The following is a 15,168-nucleotide window of genomic DNA, read 5'->3' on the forward strand; positions in this document are numbered from 1 at the left end:
CTATTATTCACAGCTCCAGATCTGAGTCATGCAGACAGGTGTGGGTCTGCGAGTTCACACTTATGCCTGTTTGCTCATACGATGTGACAGAAACACTTTGGGACAGAAGATCTGATAAATATGAACAAGATGTCTTTGAAATGTGGGAGACATTTTCGGGTAACTGAGACTGTCCTTGAAAATTTCTGGTTGTTTAAGTGTGTTCACTTTTTTTGTTGTTGTTACTTTCCCCCTCAGGCAAATAGAAAATCAATTATTTAAACTTGTTAAACTGGATGACAAGAAGCATCAGTTAAATGCATTCTAAATGCAAAATGCTGTGAATTGTGGTGTCGAAACCAAAACCTCTTGTGTAAACTAAAAATCTTATGTAAGCTTAATGAAATATAAAAGAGCTGACACACAATTGAATGCCTAAATCTGTAGCCAAAGTGTTAGGTACTTTTTCTCGAACCTATATAAAAAGACCACAGACAACGTATATGAATTTTATAGACAAAGCTTTTGCAAAAGGAGAACTCTCCATCAACAACCTCATCAGCCGTTCACAGAGAATTCTGATCTCCTTCCACGTGAGCCCCTGTTTTATTGTCAAGCAGAACAACCAAAAGGGGCAGTCAGGAAGAACAACAAAGGTCGTAAAACTTCTAACCTAAACAAACCAGCCAGGTGTGATATCTGATCTACGGTCTGAGCCCAGTTCAGCTCTAGGTCAAACTGTCAACAAAGAGGGAGGATAAACAAGAGACAAAATACAACTGCTCAGAGGCAGTTAGGAGGTATTCTGGTTGATAAGAATTAAGGTCTGGGAAACACAGAGTTAACTGTTTCACATGAAGATGAAACAGACAGTCCTGACCTCCAGGTCAGTTTATACACACATAAGGAAGAAAACACTTTAAACTAAAAATCACAATAATACTGATTAACATTAGACTGAATATGAACTAAAGTAATAACAAAATGATAATACCAAAAAATATCTAACACAAAGTGAAACGGATGGTGTTTGTTATAAAATCCAGACCCGATGACTATAATTTCCTTGTAAAAGGAAAAATGTATTTTTCATCCACCGAACAAGAATTTAAGCCAGATATGTTACAATGCTTCAGCTGCATAACAAAACAGAAGATTTTCTGAAACACAAGAAACTTAGTGTTTGTTTCGCTTGGTTGAACATAGAGTTGAAAATCAGATACCAGAGCTCCAACTGAGCTGTTTTTATTCCTCAAGCAGTGTCCTTGCCCTGCACTGAAAAAAAGACCGACTTAAACTACTAAATAAGACTCCTGCAGATCCTCATTCATCCAGAGTAAGGATTCATCTCTGCTTGTGTGAGCTGGAACTGTGCAGAGAGTCTTCTCTGATGCTGCTGTACAGTTGCTGCAGCAGCAACCAAGAATAGACTGAAGGGGAACCACACAGATTTCTTGGGGGAATTTCTGGACATACAGAAACGCAAAGTTTTCACTCCTTTTGATGTCAAGTAACTCTGCGTGTTTAATCTGAAGTGTGATTATGATAACATTAAAATGGTTGTTTCAAGTTGAGAACAGCATGTATTTTGTCTCGTCTCTTCTTTCACACAGCAACAACTTAAGGCACATTTTACTTAACTTGACAATCGTATCATTCACCGCAGATTCTGGAACAAATTCTAAAATATTTCCTGGCTCTGATTTTTGGAGCAGTTTAACACTTGATGCCAAAAAGATAATGAGCTTGAAACTTTGGCTGCCTCTGCTTTGTAGCTATAAATCATACTTTGGCTTTTTAGACATTAATGGACTTATTGATTGGAAATAGATTTTTTTTTCTTCAGATTTCTCACTTGCAATAGACCTACGTCCTGAGCAGAGCTGCTATTAATAAAGTTCACCATAGCAGCAGATTCTCCACAACAGTAAGAACATAGAGCTATGACATAAACATGATAGGTGAGACACAATCATGAAAAAATGATTAAAAATAACAATTTGGTTTTATATTTCTATGAACTGAACAGTTCTGTTGTATTTGTTGCTGCCTCTTGACCAGGACTTTCTTGGAAAAAAGATTGTTAATTTCAAGTGGTTTTTATCTTGTAAAATAAAGATTAAATACATAAAAAATAACACCTTATTTTACACAATAAGTTCATAAAATTCACTTTCGGAGAATAAGACCTTGAACGAGGGATTGGCATGTCTTTACTACATGCAAGCAACTGTGTGGCAGTCATGCGAGGAAAAAAGTTTGTTCTGTCCTACTAGCACAAACATAAATAATTTGATAAGCTTTCCTGGAGCTTTAAACTGAAACTGTGTGCTGGTGAGATGAGACTAAGTTTGAACTTTTTACACTAAAGCTGTATTAGACATCAGCAAAGGTTACCTATCTCTGTCATGAAGTATGGTGAAGGACTTGTCATGATGTACAAATGCTGTTGTCCTAAAGGCCTTGCATGAGCGATTGGCAGTCTTAAACTCTATGAAATAGCAGAATGTGTTAAATTAAAATCTAGAGGTCTCATCAGTACAACTTAAAATACATTGTCATTGGGATTTCTTTAACAAGATGTGACCAAATCAAGACAGAAATGGCTCAGAAGACAAAAAAGATAAACCTTGTTGAATGATCTTCTCAGACTCAAATTCTAAAACTCGTAGGATTCCCTGACATGAAGAGAAAGAGACAACGCTGATCAAAGATGTGTCTGTCTTGTGAAATGTTAAAGACTAAGTTGTACAAAGTATTGACAGCAGAATAGCAAATTCTATTCAATTTGATCACTTTGACAATAAAAGTAATTGAAAACCTGGTATTTAGTTTTTTTAAGAGGTAACATATATATATGTTAGTTTGATTTTTAATCCTTCTCCGGTCTGTTTGTTTGAGGTCTTATATTCATCTTTACAAGGGTTGCCAACACAGCTGAATCATGAAGGTGCCCTGGAGGGCTAGATTTATAACGTGAGCTCAAGGCCAGCATGCTACTTGATTACAGGTGTGATAAAGCAGGACAGAGGTCTCTTAAATCACAGAAGACAGCAGACATACAAGTCAACAAAGTAAGTAAATAAATAAATGGTCACAAAATAAACAGTCAAAGTAAAGCCCAGGTCCCCTCAGGCTTAAAGCATCTTTAAAGGGCTACGGTGACAGAGCTACACACATTCAACACGACTTTCAGAGAGCAACAGAAACAAATACAGGAGATAGGAAATATATGGAGATAGAGGATTTGTAAACTGAGGGGGAAAAAACAAGCAGGAGATGGCGAGAGTGTCAAAAACGCTGCAGGTGTTCCTGTATTCATCCAAGGTCATCACCAGTGCTTCCAGGCAGAGCTGCAGGAATGCAGAACAGAGAGATGAAAAGGAAACAGAGAGATGCAAAGCTGTGAAGGGGGGAAAGAGAAAACAAAAGCAACAGGTACGAAGCAAGTGTGCGGAGATAAAGATAAGGTATGTGAGAACGCCTGAGAAAATGAGAAAGGCAAGCAAACAGGGGAAAGAGGCAAAAGGAAGGAAAGGTGATAGAAATACTGAACATTCTGGAACAAAATCCACAGCAGAAACATGTGTTTGTCTTTTGACTCGTCTGCGCTGACACATCGCATCGCAGCTACCTGTAGGCATTTATTAAAAATTGATGTCAAAATGGAACCAGAACCACAGCCTCCAAGCCTGTCCTCTTGATTTGGATCACTCCCAGACTGCTGAAGCTTCACATTCTAGCTCACCAGAGTCTACGAAGTCAGTTGATGTTTTCACACAGGTGTCCTTTTATAGCACAAAAATTGCGTGACAATTGACGTAGGAACGTAACGTCTGCTACAGTTTTTGCTTTCAGTGTCACTGACCACGATATGGGGTCACCAGCCAGGAGAGGAAGAGATTGAACAGTGTAGCTAACTGAGTTTCATTTACAGCTCTGTGACAGATTGGTGACCCGGACAGAAAGCATCCTGCCTCTCGCCCAAAGACCAGAGGCTCCTGGTGACCCTGGATTAAATGGGTATGAGAAATGGACGGATGGATAGTTTGATTTGCCATAATAATTTCAAATAAATCTTCACCAAGCGTACTACAACACCTAGAGGTGCACAGAATCTGTATCCTTCAAGACCTTACCTTTATGCCATTTAAAACTTAATTATTATTTGTCCTTTAGTTTCTTTTGAAAATCCTGGCCAAACAGGCTGGGGGTTTCGCATTTGGGTTTGGCCATATCCTTCCGTGTTTGTGTTTCGTCTTTGCTAGTGGCCTGATCACTTTCCTTTACTCTTCATGTCTTGCTGTACCCATTTCATTCCTTTGTATTAGTTTCTTTGTCTGTTTTTATGTGTTGTTCTTTGTGGGTTTGGATTTTGTTTCTTAGATTGGTGATAAACTTTTCCCCTTTGACTCGTTGCTTCTGTATGTGTCAATTCTTTTCCAATGCTCATCATTCATCTCTTGTTGCTGTTCCCTGTCTGCGATCCATGTTCTGTTCTCACTGTGATTCCCTTGGATCACTTGGATCCTGTTTCAAAACTAAAAGTTGAAAGTTTATTGTAATAAACTTTCAACTGTAAATTTTCTTACAACCGATTACGCCATAACATACACTACAAGGCTAACGTTTTTGTTTTTTTTATTATTATTATTATTATTTTCATTTGGTAGTTTGGTGTGGATCTCGAGACCTGGGTCAGGTTCTCCTCCTGTTCAGCTCAACTGAACCACCTTATAGGTTTTATAATAAACTAACAATGACTTAAACTGACTATATGATCATCTGTTTTCCCTATAATGATCATATAAGTCGCTTCAAAGACTTGAAATTTCTATGATGGGAAGTTCTGCAAAGTTACAAAAAGTTTCCATCAACATTATATTAGACATTTACTGTACATTTTTATGACACAAGTGTTTTTTGTTCACTGTTTTCTAGACAGTCATTGCATTACTTGTCATTGCACTACATTGGGTCAGACAACTGCAATTTTTCGATTGACTTTCCAAGAAAAAAAATGTAATTGGCGGTGCAAGTAGGAAAGACTAGCCAAATCTACTAAAATGTGGGTGTACCTTTTTAAACTTTACTTCTCTCATTTGTGTAAAAAAAACAAAAAAAACATAAAATATCAAATCGGCAACAGAAAACAGTTCAATTATTCCTGGTCTTATAATGAATCTGGAGCATGAGTAAAAAATAAATAAATAAATAAATAAATAAAAAGTTTCAAGGTTAGTTAGACTGAAGGGGCGTGGCCAGCCCCTCTGATAGAGAGCTATTGAAATTATGCAGATTCAGCAGCGCTCACTCTGAAAGTCACCCTGCATTAACAAGCCTAATGTGGCCGGAGGTGACAAACCTGAGGAAGTTTGCAGGATTTCGCTCACCTCCGAATATCTGATATGTAAAATAAATAAATAAAAATCTGAGCGCAGGAAGAGAGAGGGGGAGAGAGAGATAGAGAGAGAGAGAGAGGGCAGCTGGATTCAAAGTGACTTTTGAAGTGACAGTCGACCCAAACACGAGAAGACAGACGTCCTGCGTGTGAATGTGCCTGCGTGTCCGCGTCTGCCAGAGCATCCGACGAGGAGGACCGACACCGAGCGGAGGGAGAGCAGCACCAGCAGTCTGTCAAGGCTCCTCTCCTTCCAAGTTCGGCATTTCCAGCGGGCTTCAGGGGACTGGGGGGTAGGGGGGGGACTTCCCGATCTGAAGCTGCGATGGAGCTTCGGAAGAGCAATGGATCTGTGTTGCTTGGAGTTTACCTGTGGGCGACGTTTTACTATCAAGGTGGGTTGCTGTCTCCTATTCAGGCCACGTTTGTTAAAATGCTCATGTTCCCCTGTTGTTTCGCCTGGGTGGCAATGTCTCTGAGGTGAGAGCTGCTGTCCTCTCATGCCAGATGTGGCCACATCTGGCATGAGCGACACGTACCCAAGGGGTATCCTGTGGGTTTTTACGGTCGATGGTTTTGTCATTGTTTTTCAGTCAGAAAGTAATTCCTACATAGATTACTCTTTACATTTTTTTTTCTCCCGTCGTTCTTCATTAAATTTAACTCTATAGGTTTCCACAGCTTAATTGTTGAGAAGCAAATGTCATATATTAAGTTTGTGGATCAGTGTGCTTAAAAACCTGTGAGTCCCGGCAACATCTGCCTCTCAATATGGAGGACGTCCCGCAGGTGCTTAGAGTTCATGAGGTCTGTTGTTATGATCTGCAGCTGTTTATCCGATTCAAAATGCTTTACCACAGGCTACATCATCATTATACTGTCACTGCACAGACAGTAACAAATTGTTAAACAGAAATAAACAGTCCATATACAACCACACACAAACCCGAGCATTGTGAGACACTGAACGTTTTGGTGTGTCTGGTACAACTCGAAATTATATATATATATATATATATATATATATATATATATATATATATATATATATATATATATATATATATATATATATATATATATATATCTTGAAAATAAGGACAATGAAGGTTGTTGGGCTGATGGGGGGACATTTAGTGAGACGTTTCTATGAAGAGGCTAATCTTTCACCTCACTGTCCTGTTCTGGATGCAGTCCAGTTAGTTTGTTAGATGCAGCACTGCAAAAAATCTGCAAGGAATCTAACATGTCTGACACAAAAGTGACAGTCTGGATTTTAGGTGAAAATGAAATAAGAGTTTTTAAATGCTGCTTTATTTCATTTGAATACTGAGAAAAACTAACTATAAAACTCAGTGGAATATAATACCTCCAAGCGTTTTGCTGTTTTGGTTTACTTGCCTATACAAAATCAAAATGAGATCACTCTGAAGTAGAGCTGTGTGGATCGGAGTTTTTGTGTTCAGTTTTCTTCTTGACATTTTGACCTTCGGTAGTCATTTTGACTGACTTCCAGCTTTGGAGTGGTTCTTTGGCTCACTTAGTATGCTGTATTAAGCAATGAAATATTGCTTTGTTTTTGCTGGGGGTGTTTTTGGATATATTTGTTCAATGACCCTATGAAAAAAACAAAAAACAACAACAAAAACAAAAACAAAAACAAAAAAACACTGGCCCTATCTAGACCTGTAAATCTGGTCTAGAGCCACCACTGGTGGGGTTTACATGAATGGTAGTTCATGTTGTGTGTCCCTGTGTTGCCCTACGATGGACTGGCAACCTGTCCAGGCCGTACCCCACCTCTTGCCCAATGACTGCTGGAGAAAGGCCTCTGGTAATATTAGAATGACATGACAGTAAATTCAACAAAAAAATACTTTGTTCTTTTGAGAGATTATCATTCAGAAAGATCTGATGCTATCTTCAAAACGATGCAGTTATGATACCGTCTTTATCGTTCTGTGGTCCTGGGGTCTGGGCATACAACTCCGCAATGTTGATTAGGAAACTCTTACTGAGTACTTTTGCAACTATTTCAAGTATTACACAAGACAGTGAATGTAAAAGCACGTAATCGAGACAGAGCTAAGATTGTCTACTAGTGTGATTTGGATAATTGTCCATGTTTGCTGATTATTAACTGCAGTGTGGAATAGTTCTCATCCGCTTCAGAAAAATGCACAACTAAAGATATTGTCAGGCAATAAAACCCTCTGGAGTTATTTACGTGACTTGAAAGTGTTGGGGATTTTGCTCGAGCTTTAATTAAAATATTTGATCATTTTGTGAGTCTAAAGGGGATCAAGAAGTCAAAAAAATTGGAATGCATAATTGTGCTCCCTGTCATATTCTGGACTGACATTGATTTTTCAAAGCACATTTCACAAAACGGCACGCTTTAATTCAGTATTAAAACTTGACCAAGTCTCCTCTATGTGCAGATTGCCTGAGGCTGATCAATATCCAGCCCGTCTTTGTAGAAGGGGATTCCCCCTGAGCAGAACCTTTAATTTTGACTGTCCTGAACGTCTTCAAAAGGCTGCTGCACAGACTTTCTTCGCGCACATCTTGAAAGAAGTAGCGTTAAAAATTTTATTAGAAATAATCCAATGAAAAACTTAGCTGAAACATTCCAGCCTTTACTTTTTTTTTTTTTTGTCAGATCAAATAATTTTACTTTCAAGAGGCAGATAAAACTGGACTGTCAGTCTGCATTTGCCAGACTCCAGTTTTAATTATTCCTGTCAGACGTTCAGCTAATGTCTGTCTGACCACAGATTGTTTTTCAGTTGTTCATGCGTTCTGATCCCAGTTGGTGTTGTGTTGCAAGTGTATTTACTGTTTTAAGCTTAAACTGACCTGCCTTCTGGGATCCATTAAATATTCACTCTACACAAGTCCGTCTTTGGTTTACTGGTATGAAGGGGCCCCTCTTTTTTTTTTTTTTTTTTTTTTGCTTGAAGCTACAAGCTGTTGGAGTTCCCTCCTGGCCATTGAAAGCTTTATGCTGATCTACTAAAATGGGGGAGAGGGGGAAACTGATATGTTATAAAAATGTTGTGATTTTGCTTAAGGGGTATAAAGATTTATTTATTTATTTATTTTTACAACTGTTCTATGTTGGTGTAAAAGCTTTTCCAAAATACATCTCGTGAAGAGAGGGCATAGTTTTGAAAAGTGTGAGCAAATCAAGATCACCAGACTGGTGTTGATCCAGTTCAGTGCATCAAAACCTGTCCACTGAATTCACAACACTTGTTGAGTCACAATGAAAAGGCATTTCAATTCGGTCACTGATTTAGCCTCATCTTGACTTGATGCCTGAAGCACATTGGGTAATATGTTTTTTTTTTCTTGTTTTTTTTAGTGGTCCATTTAAAACCAAGCCGCAGTATCACTGTGTTGAATTTGTATGATGGCTTAATTTTGAGAGGAAAAGATGATGAAATTATAGTAAATTTTGAATCTGTCAGCTTGCAGCACCAGAAATACCTGGGATAGAGTTGTGATTAGTGTGTCTCTCTCTGGTTAGACAGGCTGTTTGTTTTCTCCGAATCAAAATGTGTTTCTGCTACGGGGGTTTTTGCCCCATTCATTCCTCTCTCAGCTGGAGAGTCTCAGTCTGCCACAAGTCACTCTGAAACAGCAAGCAGCGCTGCTGCTTTCTCAAGGTACATCTGGAGGTTGTTCACCTGGCTTTGGAACTAGTGGTATGCTAAATAAAGAACACCAAGGGAGGCTAAAGTATAGGAAAACAGCAAAAAGTAACAAAAAAAATAAAATAGTTAGGAATCTAAACAGTAGCAGAGCGGATGACTCAAACAGAGACATAGATCACAAATGACTATTTGCAGGCTGATTGGGTCTGGGGAATGCTTTGTAGCAGGTCGAGAAGTATAGAACGTAATGGATTGTCATGAGAGATGTGAGGCTATGTGGACAAGAAGAAATATTTTTTTTTTTCAGATCATATGTATACAAGTTGTCATGTTAGGCATAATAACGGTCTCATCACAAAGATCTTTAATGGGGTTGAGTATGAAACTCCAAGGTCATGAAAACGTCCCATGTCTGCGTGACATGAGGTTGCTGTAGCAAAATCTACAAAGCAAGTCCATTTAGAATCAGCCAAAAAGTGGTTCTTGCATTTTAAAAGTCAACTTTGACATGTTTGTGTTCATTGCAGCTATGAACAATTGTCACACGTGAAATCATGAAAGGTTTCAAAAACATACAAAGACATGCTCTGGCCATTTTAATGATGATCTAGCTTGTAAATTTTGGCCCAGACCAAAGCATAGGTTTCAGTACAGATGGATTTGTTGCATCATGATCGTGTCTGGTGGTAACATAGAGATGCTTCAGATTCGCTTCCCGTCATCTGGCACTTGTGACAAGAAATTCAGATGACAGCTACTTCCTTAAAAATGCATAATTTAGCGTAGTTTCTCTCTCTCATAAAGCATTCAGCCTAAATCCGGTTCTAAAAGCTCATTTATTGACTCTAGTAGTGAAAAAAATAATAAATCAGTGAAGCTAAAAAAAAAAAAAAACAGGGAACCCACAATTTACACGTGGAGTTTTAATTCAGGTACTGTTCCTTGTTACTGTTTGCCAAAATTGCTTTCCAGTTTCTAAAAGCTACAGCAGGGTTTTTAGATGTGTCACACTAGATTGCTGTCTTTTCTTTTTTTTCTTTAGAAACAAACACTGACAGTGTATTAAGGCTATGTGAAAAGAAGAACAGGTAAGAAGGAAAACAACTGTGATTGTCACTGTGACAAACAGAATGGGAACAGCAGGGATGCCAAGAGTGTAAATAATTATTTTTGAAGGCAGGATGTACCATGAAGAGCGAAAGACTCAAACTATTTCTTTGTCTTACTTGCAGTATAGTTGCACTGAAGAGAGACTTCTTTTATGCAAGCCTGCCGTTCTACTACAACATCTCAAAGTTCTGCTTTTAACATGTAGGCATCAGACATGCCACGTGTTCATTGTGAGGAATGCATTTTAGATCTCTGTCAAAATTCTACTATTTTGAAATATTTTTAAATGCAAAGTACATCCAATCCAGCCGACACATTTTCCTTAGCAGCCCCGTGGTAAACTTCCTAGTTGTCGTCAGGAAATTGGATGTGTGAAGTGGATGGACCTCATTTTCAAAAAAGGAAGAGTTAAATGGTGGGATTTAGAAGCAGCTTGCTTCCAGATGCTTGCTACCGGCGTTAATGATGCACAGCTATTGTGGTTGAATAACGAACACTGAGATCTCTCAATCTGAACATCATGCCCAGCACGCTGCAACTTGAACAAGCAAGTTCAAGTTGCTTGTGCACATTATTTCATTTTTAGGAATGAAATAATGTGCACAATTTAGATTTTTTTTTCCAAAACCTGCACTAATTATTTGGTGTAACTTGCAAAAGTAAACCTTGAACAAGCAATGTGTCCTGAAAACAAGCATTAAACCTTTGCAGGTCAGTAATTGTATTGTTTAGTGAAAGGCATGACTAAAATCCCCATTGAATCAACCCATTAAAAAGGATTCTTGCTACATCAAATTATCAGAGGGCGCATGGAAAACACTTATTTGCTTTTTGAGCAGCATGTCTGCCCCTGTTTAATATTTCTAGTACAAATGGTTTTTGATGGTTTTGTTTTTTTTAGGAATGAAATAATGTGCACAATTTAGATTTTTTTTTCCAAAACCGGCACTAATTATTTGGTGTAACTTGCAAAAGTAAACTTTGCCACCTATCACTCTGTTGTAGCAGCAACCCAGTATTTGCACTTAATAAGAAAAAAAACAAAAAAAACAAAAAACAAAACCAATTTCCCTTAATTTGAAAATCCAAAAAAAAAACAAAAAAAAAAAAAAAATTACAGAATCGGATAATTATTCCACTTGAAGACTGTACAGCATACGTTGCCTGCCAATTAGATGTGTGTATTTGTTTTGCCACTGCTTTCTGACAGGACTGTCTGCTACTCAGAACGTCTTTTCTTGGTTCACTCCACTCCAGTGCTTCTCCATAATTCTGTTGGCTTGCATGCTCTCCTATTATGCAGATTTCCTTTCAAACCCAGATTTAGGGATACTCAATCTGACATTTGCCAAAACCTTCACACACGAATGCGCGGCGAGGCATCTTTCTTTACTTTTGCTTCATTAGCTGATAAGCCAGCCACACAGTTTTGTGGCCACACAGATATATTGGTTGTCACTTGGTAATTGGTAAAATATGTTGGGACAAGAGCTAATTTGGATAGGGGTAAGTGGGAAGACGAGGGCTGAGACCTTTTCATTTGCAGCTAAAATGTGAGTCTGAGGGCTGAAAAATTTAAGAAGATAAATGAATGTTCTCCTGGTAGCAGTCCTGAAGTGGATTGTGGTCAAAGTAACTTTATTTCAATTTTATGGGATTTTTTTTTTCTACTATTCTTTTCTTGCTGGAAGGTCTTTTTTTTTCAAAGGCAGTGTGTTTTTCACACAAAGGTTAACAACTTAAAAAAATACTGTAAGGGCAAATTAACAGCTGTTATTGAAAATAGCACATTCAAATTAAAAGAAATGCGCAAAAAATGACAACAAACTACTTAGAAGATGTGAACAAAAGGTTCAAACAGCAGGGTTTACATCCCTGCAAATAACAGCAGCGATACAAACAGTTTGTCAGGAGTGTTGATGGTTATAAAGTAACACTGCTTTGTGCAGCTAGGATGCAGCAGATCTGTCACTGTTCACCAACAGGTTTATAGTGGGAGATTAATGCATGTCTCTCACTGCCTGCACATCCTAGCATGGATGTGGTAATGTTGATGTAAGAGGGCCAATCACAATGAAGACGAGAGAAGCAACCTGGCCTCCATAAATTTAAATTAATCCAGCAAACTACAGTTTGCCGTGGTTTAATCTAAACGCAATGACCACTAAATGTCACTTGCTGGACACTAGAGAAAATTTCCTTTTCATTCAATCTCTGTGTGAAAATCCAAGCTGCTTCAAATATTTGGACCAAATTATGTGAAAAGTTAAAAAATATTTTGTGGCATCCAGATTCCATTATTCCCATTAAACATTTTATGGTTACTTGGAGGTTTTTAAACAGTCTTTTGAAAATATGCGAACAATTTAAGTAACATGATGCCAAAGAGAATTTATGCTCATTCGTGAATAACTGAGTTTGCTTTGCGAAGGGAATAAGCAGAGTAACGTTCCTTCCAGATACAGATGCACGGGTTGTTAGTTTTGTGAAAAACACTCTTTCGTGATCTGATGAATACAACGGAGATTCAGTGAAACTACAGCCAGCAAATTAAAGTTTAGTGAGTTTATAATGGGCTCATTAAAATATATTTAATTTAATTCGTTCTTCTTTTGAGGGTTAGTTTTGCAGAAACAACGTCAGAAATACAAACAAGCGGGCAGATTGGATTACATACAGTAAACTGATAAGTTTGACGTTTGCATAAATGATGTGCATAACCAGACATGAACGTTGACGTTTATTTTTTGTCTCTTTTCTCAGTTGTTATCCAACTCTCCATGGTTATCACTTCTACTCTATTTGGGTTTATATTCTTTTCATTTGTGCTGCTAGTTATGATCAGCCTTCTTTGCAAAGAAAAGGGTTTCTAAAGCGGCAGACATCTTTAGTCTTTGTTTGAATTAATAAAACATGACAAGTTAGGACGATTGCCAAATGAGATTTGTGTTGTTTTTACTCTTGCTTCTTGTTTTGCACTATAAAACCAATAGTACCCTTTTACCTTCTAATAGTTCTCTTTTCTAAATTGGTTCCCTGCCAGATGTCCTGCAGTAACTGTCCATCTGTCCCATCCAGCTTGTCGTGGCGGAGTATACCAGAGGAAGCTGTACCACGAACTGATGCTAAACTACAACCGTCTGGAGAGACCAGTCCAAAACGACTCTGCTCCTATTCTTGTGGAACTTGGCCTGACCTTGCTGCAGATTATTGACGTGGTGAGTTTTTGTTAAATACAATTTACATTTTAGGTAAATGCAAAATATGCTTTTTTAAACCGGCATGTTTAAAGCTGAGAAACAATCGATTGCTCTGTGAAACTCGTTCCAACCCAAACTGACTGTACTCTTGCACATTTCCATAGCATTTTGCATGCATTTGTGCCCGAAAGCAGTATTAATGCACACACCTCGTGAATGCACACACCTCGTGAATGTTGTACCTCATTAATCTCTGGATGTGTTGTAAAATTGATTATCAGAAGAGAAAGTTAGTCTTTGAAACAACAAGTTGTGTTTTCTTCCAAGCACTTTTAGTTCCACCCGTGTGTGGTGAGAAAAGACGTTTCATTTTATTTACAAGTGCAAAATAAAAAGATTTTGCACTTATAAAAGAACTTAGTTCTTTGTAGTTTCTCCAGTGTTAGAATTTATAATGAAAACAATGTTTCATCTGTCATGATGGACATTTTTTGGAATGGAAAAAAAAAAGTTAACATTTATTATTTTTATACCAAGTTTTTATTTCCTCCACTGATTAAAACTGCCACAGCTTTAAGCAAAAATGAAATATTGGACACTAATGAGTCTCATACAGCCTAATGAGGTAGTAGAGTTTTGGTTTTACCCTCTTCTGAAACCAAGACGAGGTATAAATTTTTCTTCGTCTTGATTTTCACAGTTTTTAGGTGCTTCCATAAAAACACAGTACCTCTCATTTCTTGTGTCCTACATTCCATTTCCTTGAGCACCATTAAATATAAAAGGAATCACATTGCCCAATCTTTTTCATGTCAAGCTTGCAGCTCTGACAAAGACTTATCTGTATCTTAAGTAGCTGCTCTGACATCCCTTATGTTTTATTCTATCAGCTGCTCTTTATTATGTTTTTCCTCCTGTTCTCCATACCGTCCATCTCACAGGACAACACACAACCTCCTGCTGCTTTGACCCACCACTTAGACAGACCAAAGGAAAAAAAAAAAGAAAAAAAAAAGAATCTGACACACCGTCACATCCTTGACCCAGCCCTGTCATAAGACATCTTTTTATGCATGCCGTATAATAGAAAGTAGCATATGCCAACATGCTTCGTAGACTCCCTAATGCACTATTAATGTCAGCTCACGACTTCTTAAGCAACATTTTAGCTAGTTGTTACAGTGCTGTAAAATAACAAACTGGAAACAAAAACTAATTAAGTGAGATGAAGGATGTTTCCCCTTTCATTTATCATATTATGTAGCTACTTTGCCTCTATTTAATATCATAGACTGTTATTTTGTAGTAGCACTTGTCACAAACCGTGTTTTGCATATTTTCCGAGTGCTCAGTATTAAGCATGTATAGAAAATGGAAAGATGTATATACTCCTTGTTATTAGCTATGCGGTTTGGCACAATACATAATTCATAAGCCGGAAAAAAACAAATGAATGAATGCTTCCTGGGCAGCAGTGAATAATGTAAATCTCGCTGTTCTTGTGGGTCTGTTTGTGTGGGATGGGGTCTCTTGATTTCTCCATCTGCTCCCGTCTTACTCTGCAACCGCAAAACTGGGTCAGGTTACGACCAACAGATTGAGTCCAACACCAAAAATGATAACAAAAGCCCAGAAAGACGCACACAGATTTGTCACTACGCAATGTCAGCAGAAGTTTGACTTCAAATATAAGTCAAGTTGAATTTTGTTAAACATTTGAGGATTTAATTCACCTTTAATCCAAATAACATACTACATTTGATTACATTTGAGATATTTACATATATAAACTGTCATGTCGGATGATACTCGATTAGCC

General features: G+C 37.9%; 1 protein-coding gene across 1 annotated transcript in view; it reads left to right on the forward strand.

Moving 5' to 3' along the window:
- The first annotated feature begins 5,284 nt into the window (after positions 1-5,284).
- The window catches only part of LOC106961693 (neuronal acetylcholine receptor subunit alpha-7-like), a 42,412-nt gene continuing 32,528 nt past the window's right edge, over positions 5,285-15,168 (forward strand). Inside the window, exons 1-2 of the mRNA XM_015055587.1 lie at positions 5,285-5,775; positions 13,228-13,367. Of these exons, the coding sequence (XP_014911073.1) occupies positions 5,706-5,775; positions 13,228-13,367 (210 nt within the window). The 5' untranslated portion in view covers positions 5,285-5,705. The remainder of the gene's footprint in view (positions 5,776-13,227; positions 13,368-15,168) is intronic.

Source organism: Poecilia latipinna, unplaced genomic scaffold (assembly GCF_001443285.1).
Source record: "Poecilia latipinna isolate Pla-1442-1.1 unplaced genomic scaffold, P_latipinna-1.0 Scaffold1324, whole genome shotgun sequence".
NCBI classification, from domain to species: Eukaryota; Metazoa; Chordata; class Actinopteri; order Cyprinodontiformes; family Poeciliidae; genus Poecilia; species Poecilia latipinna.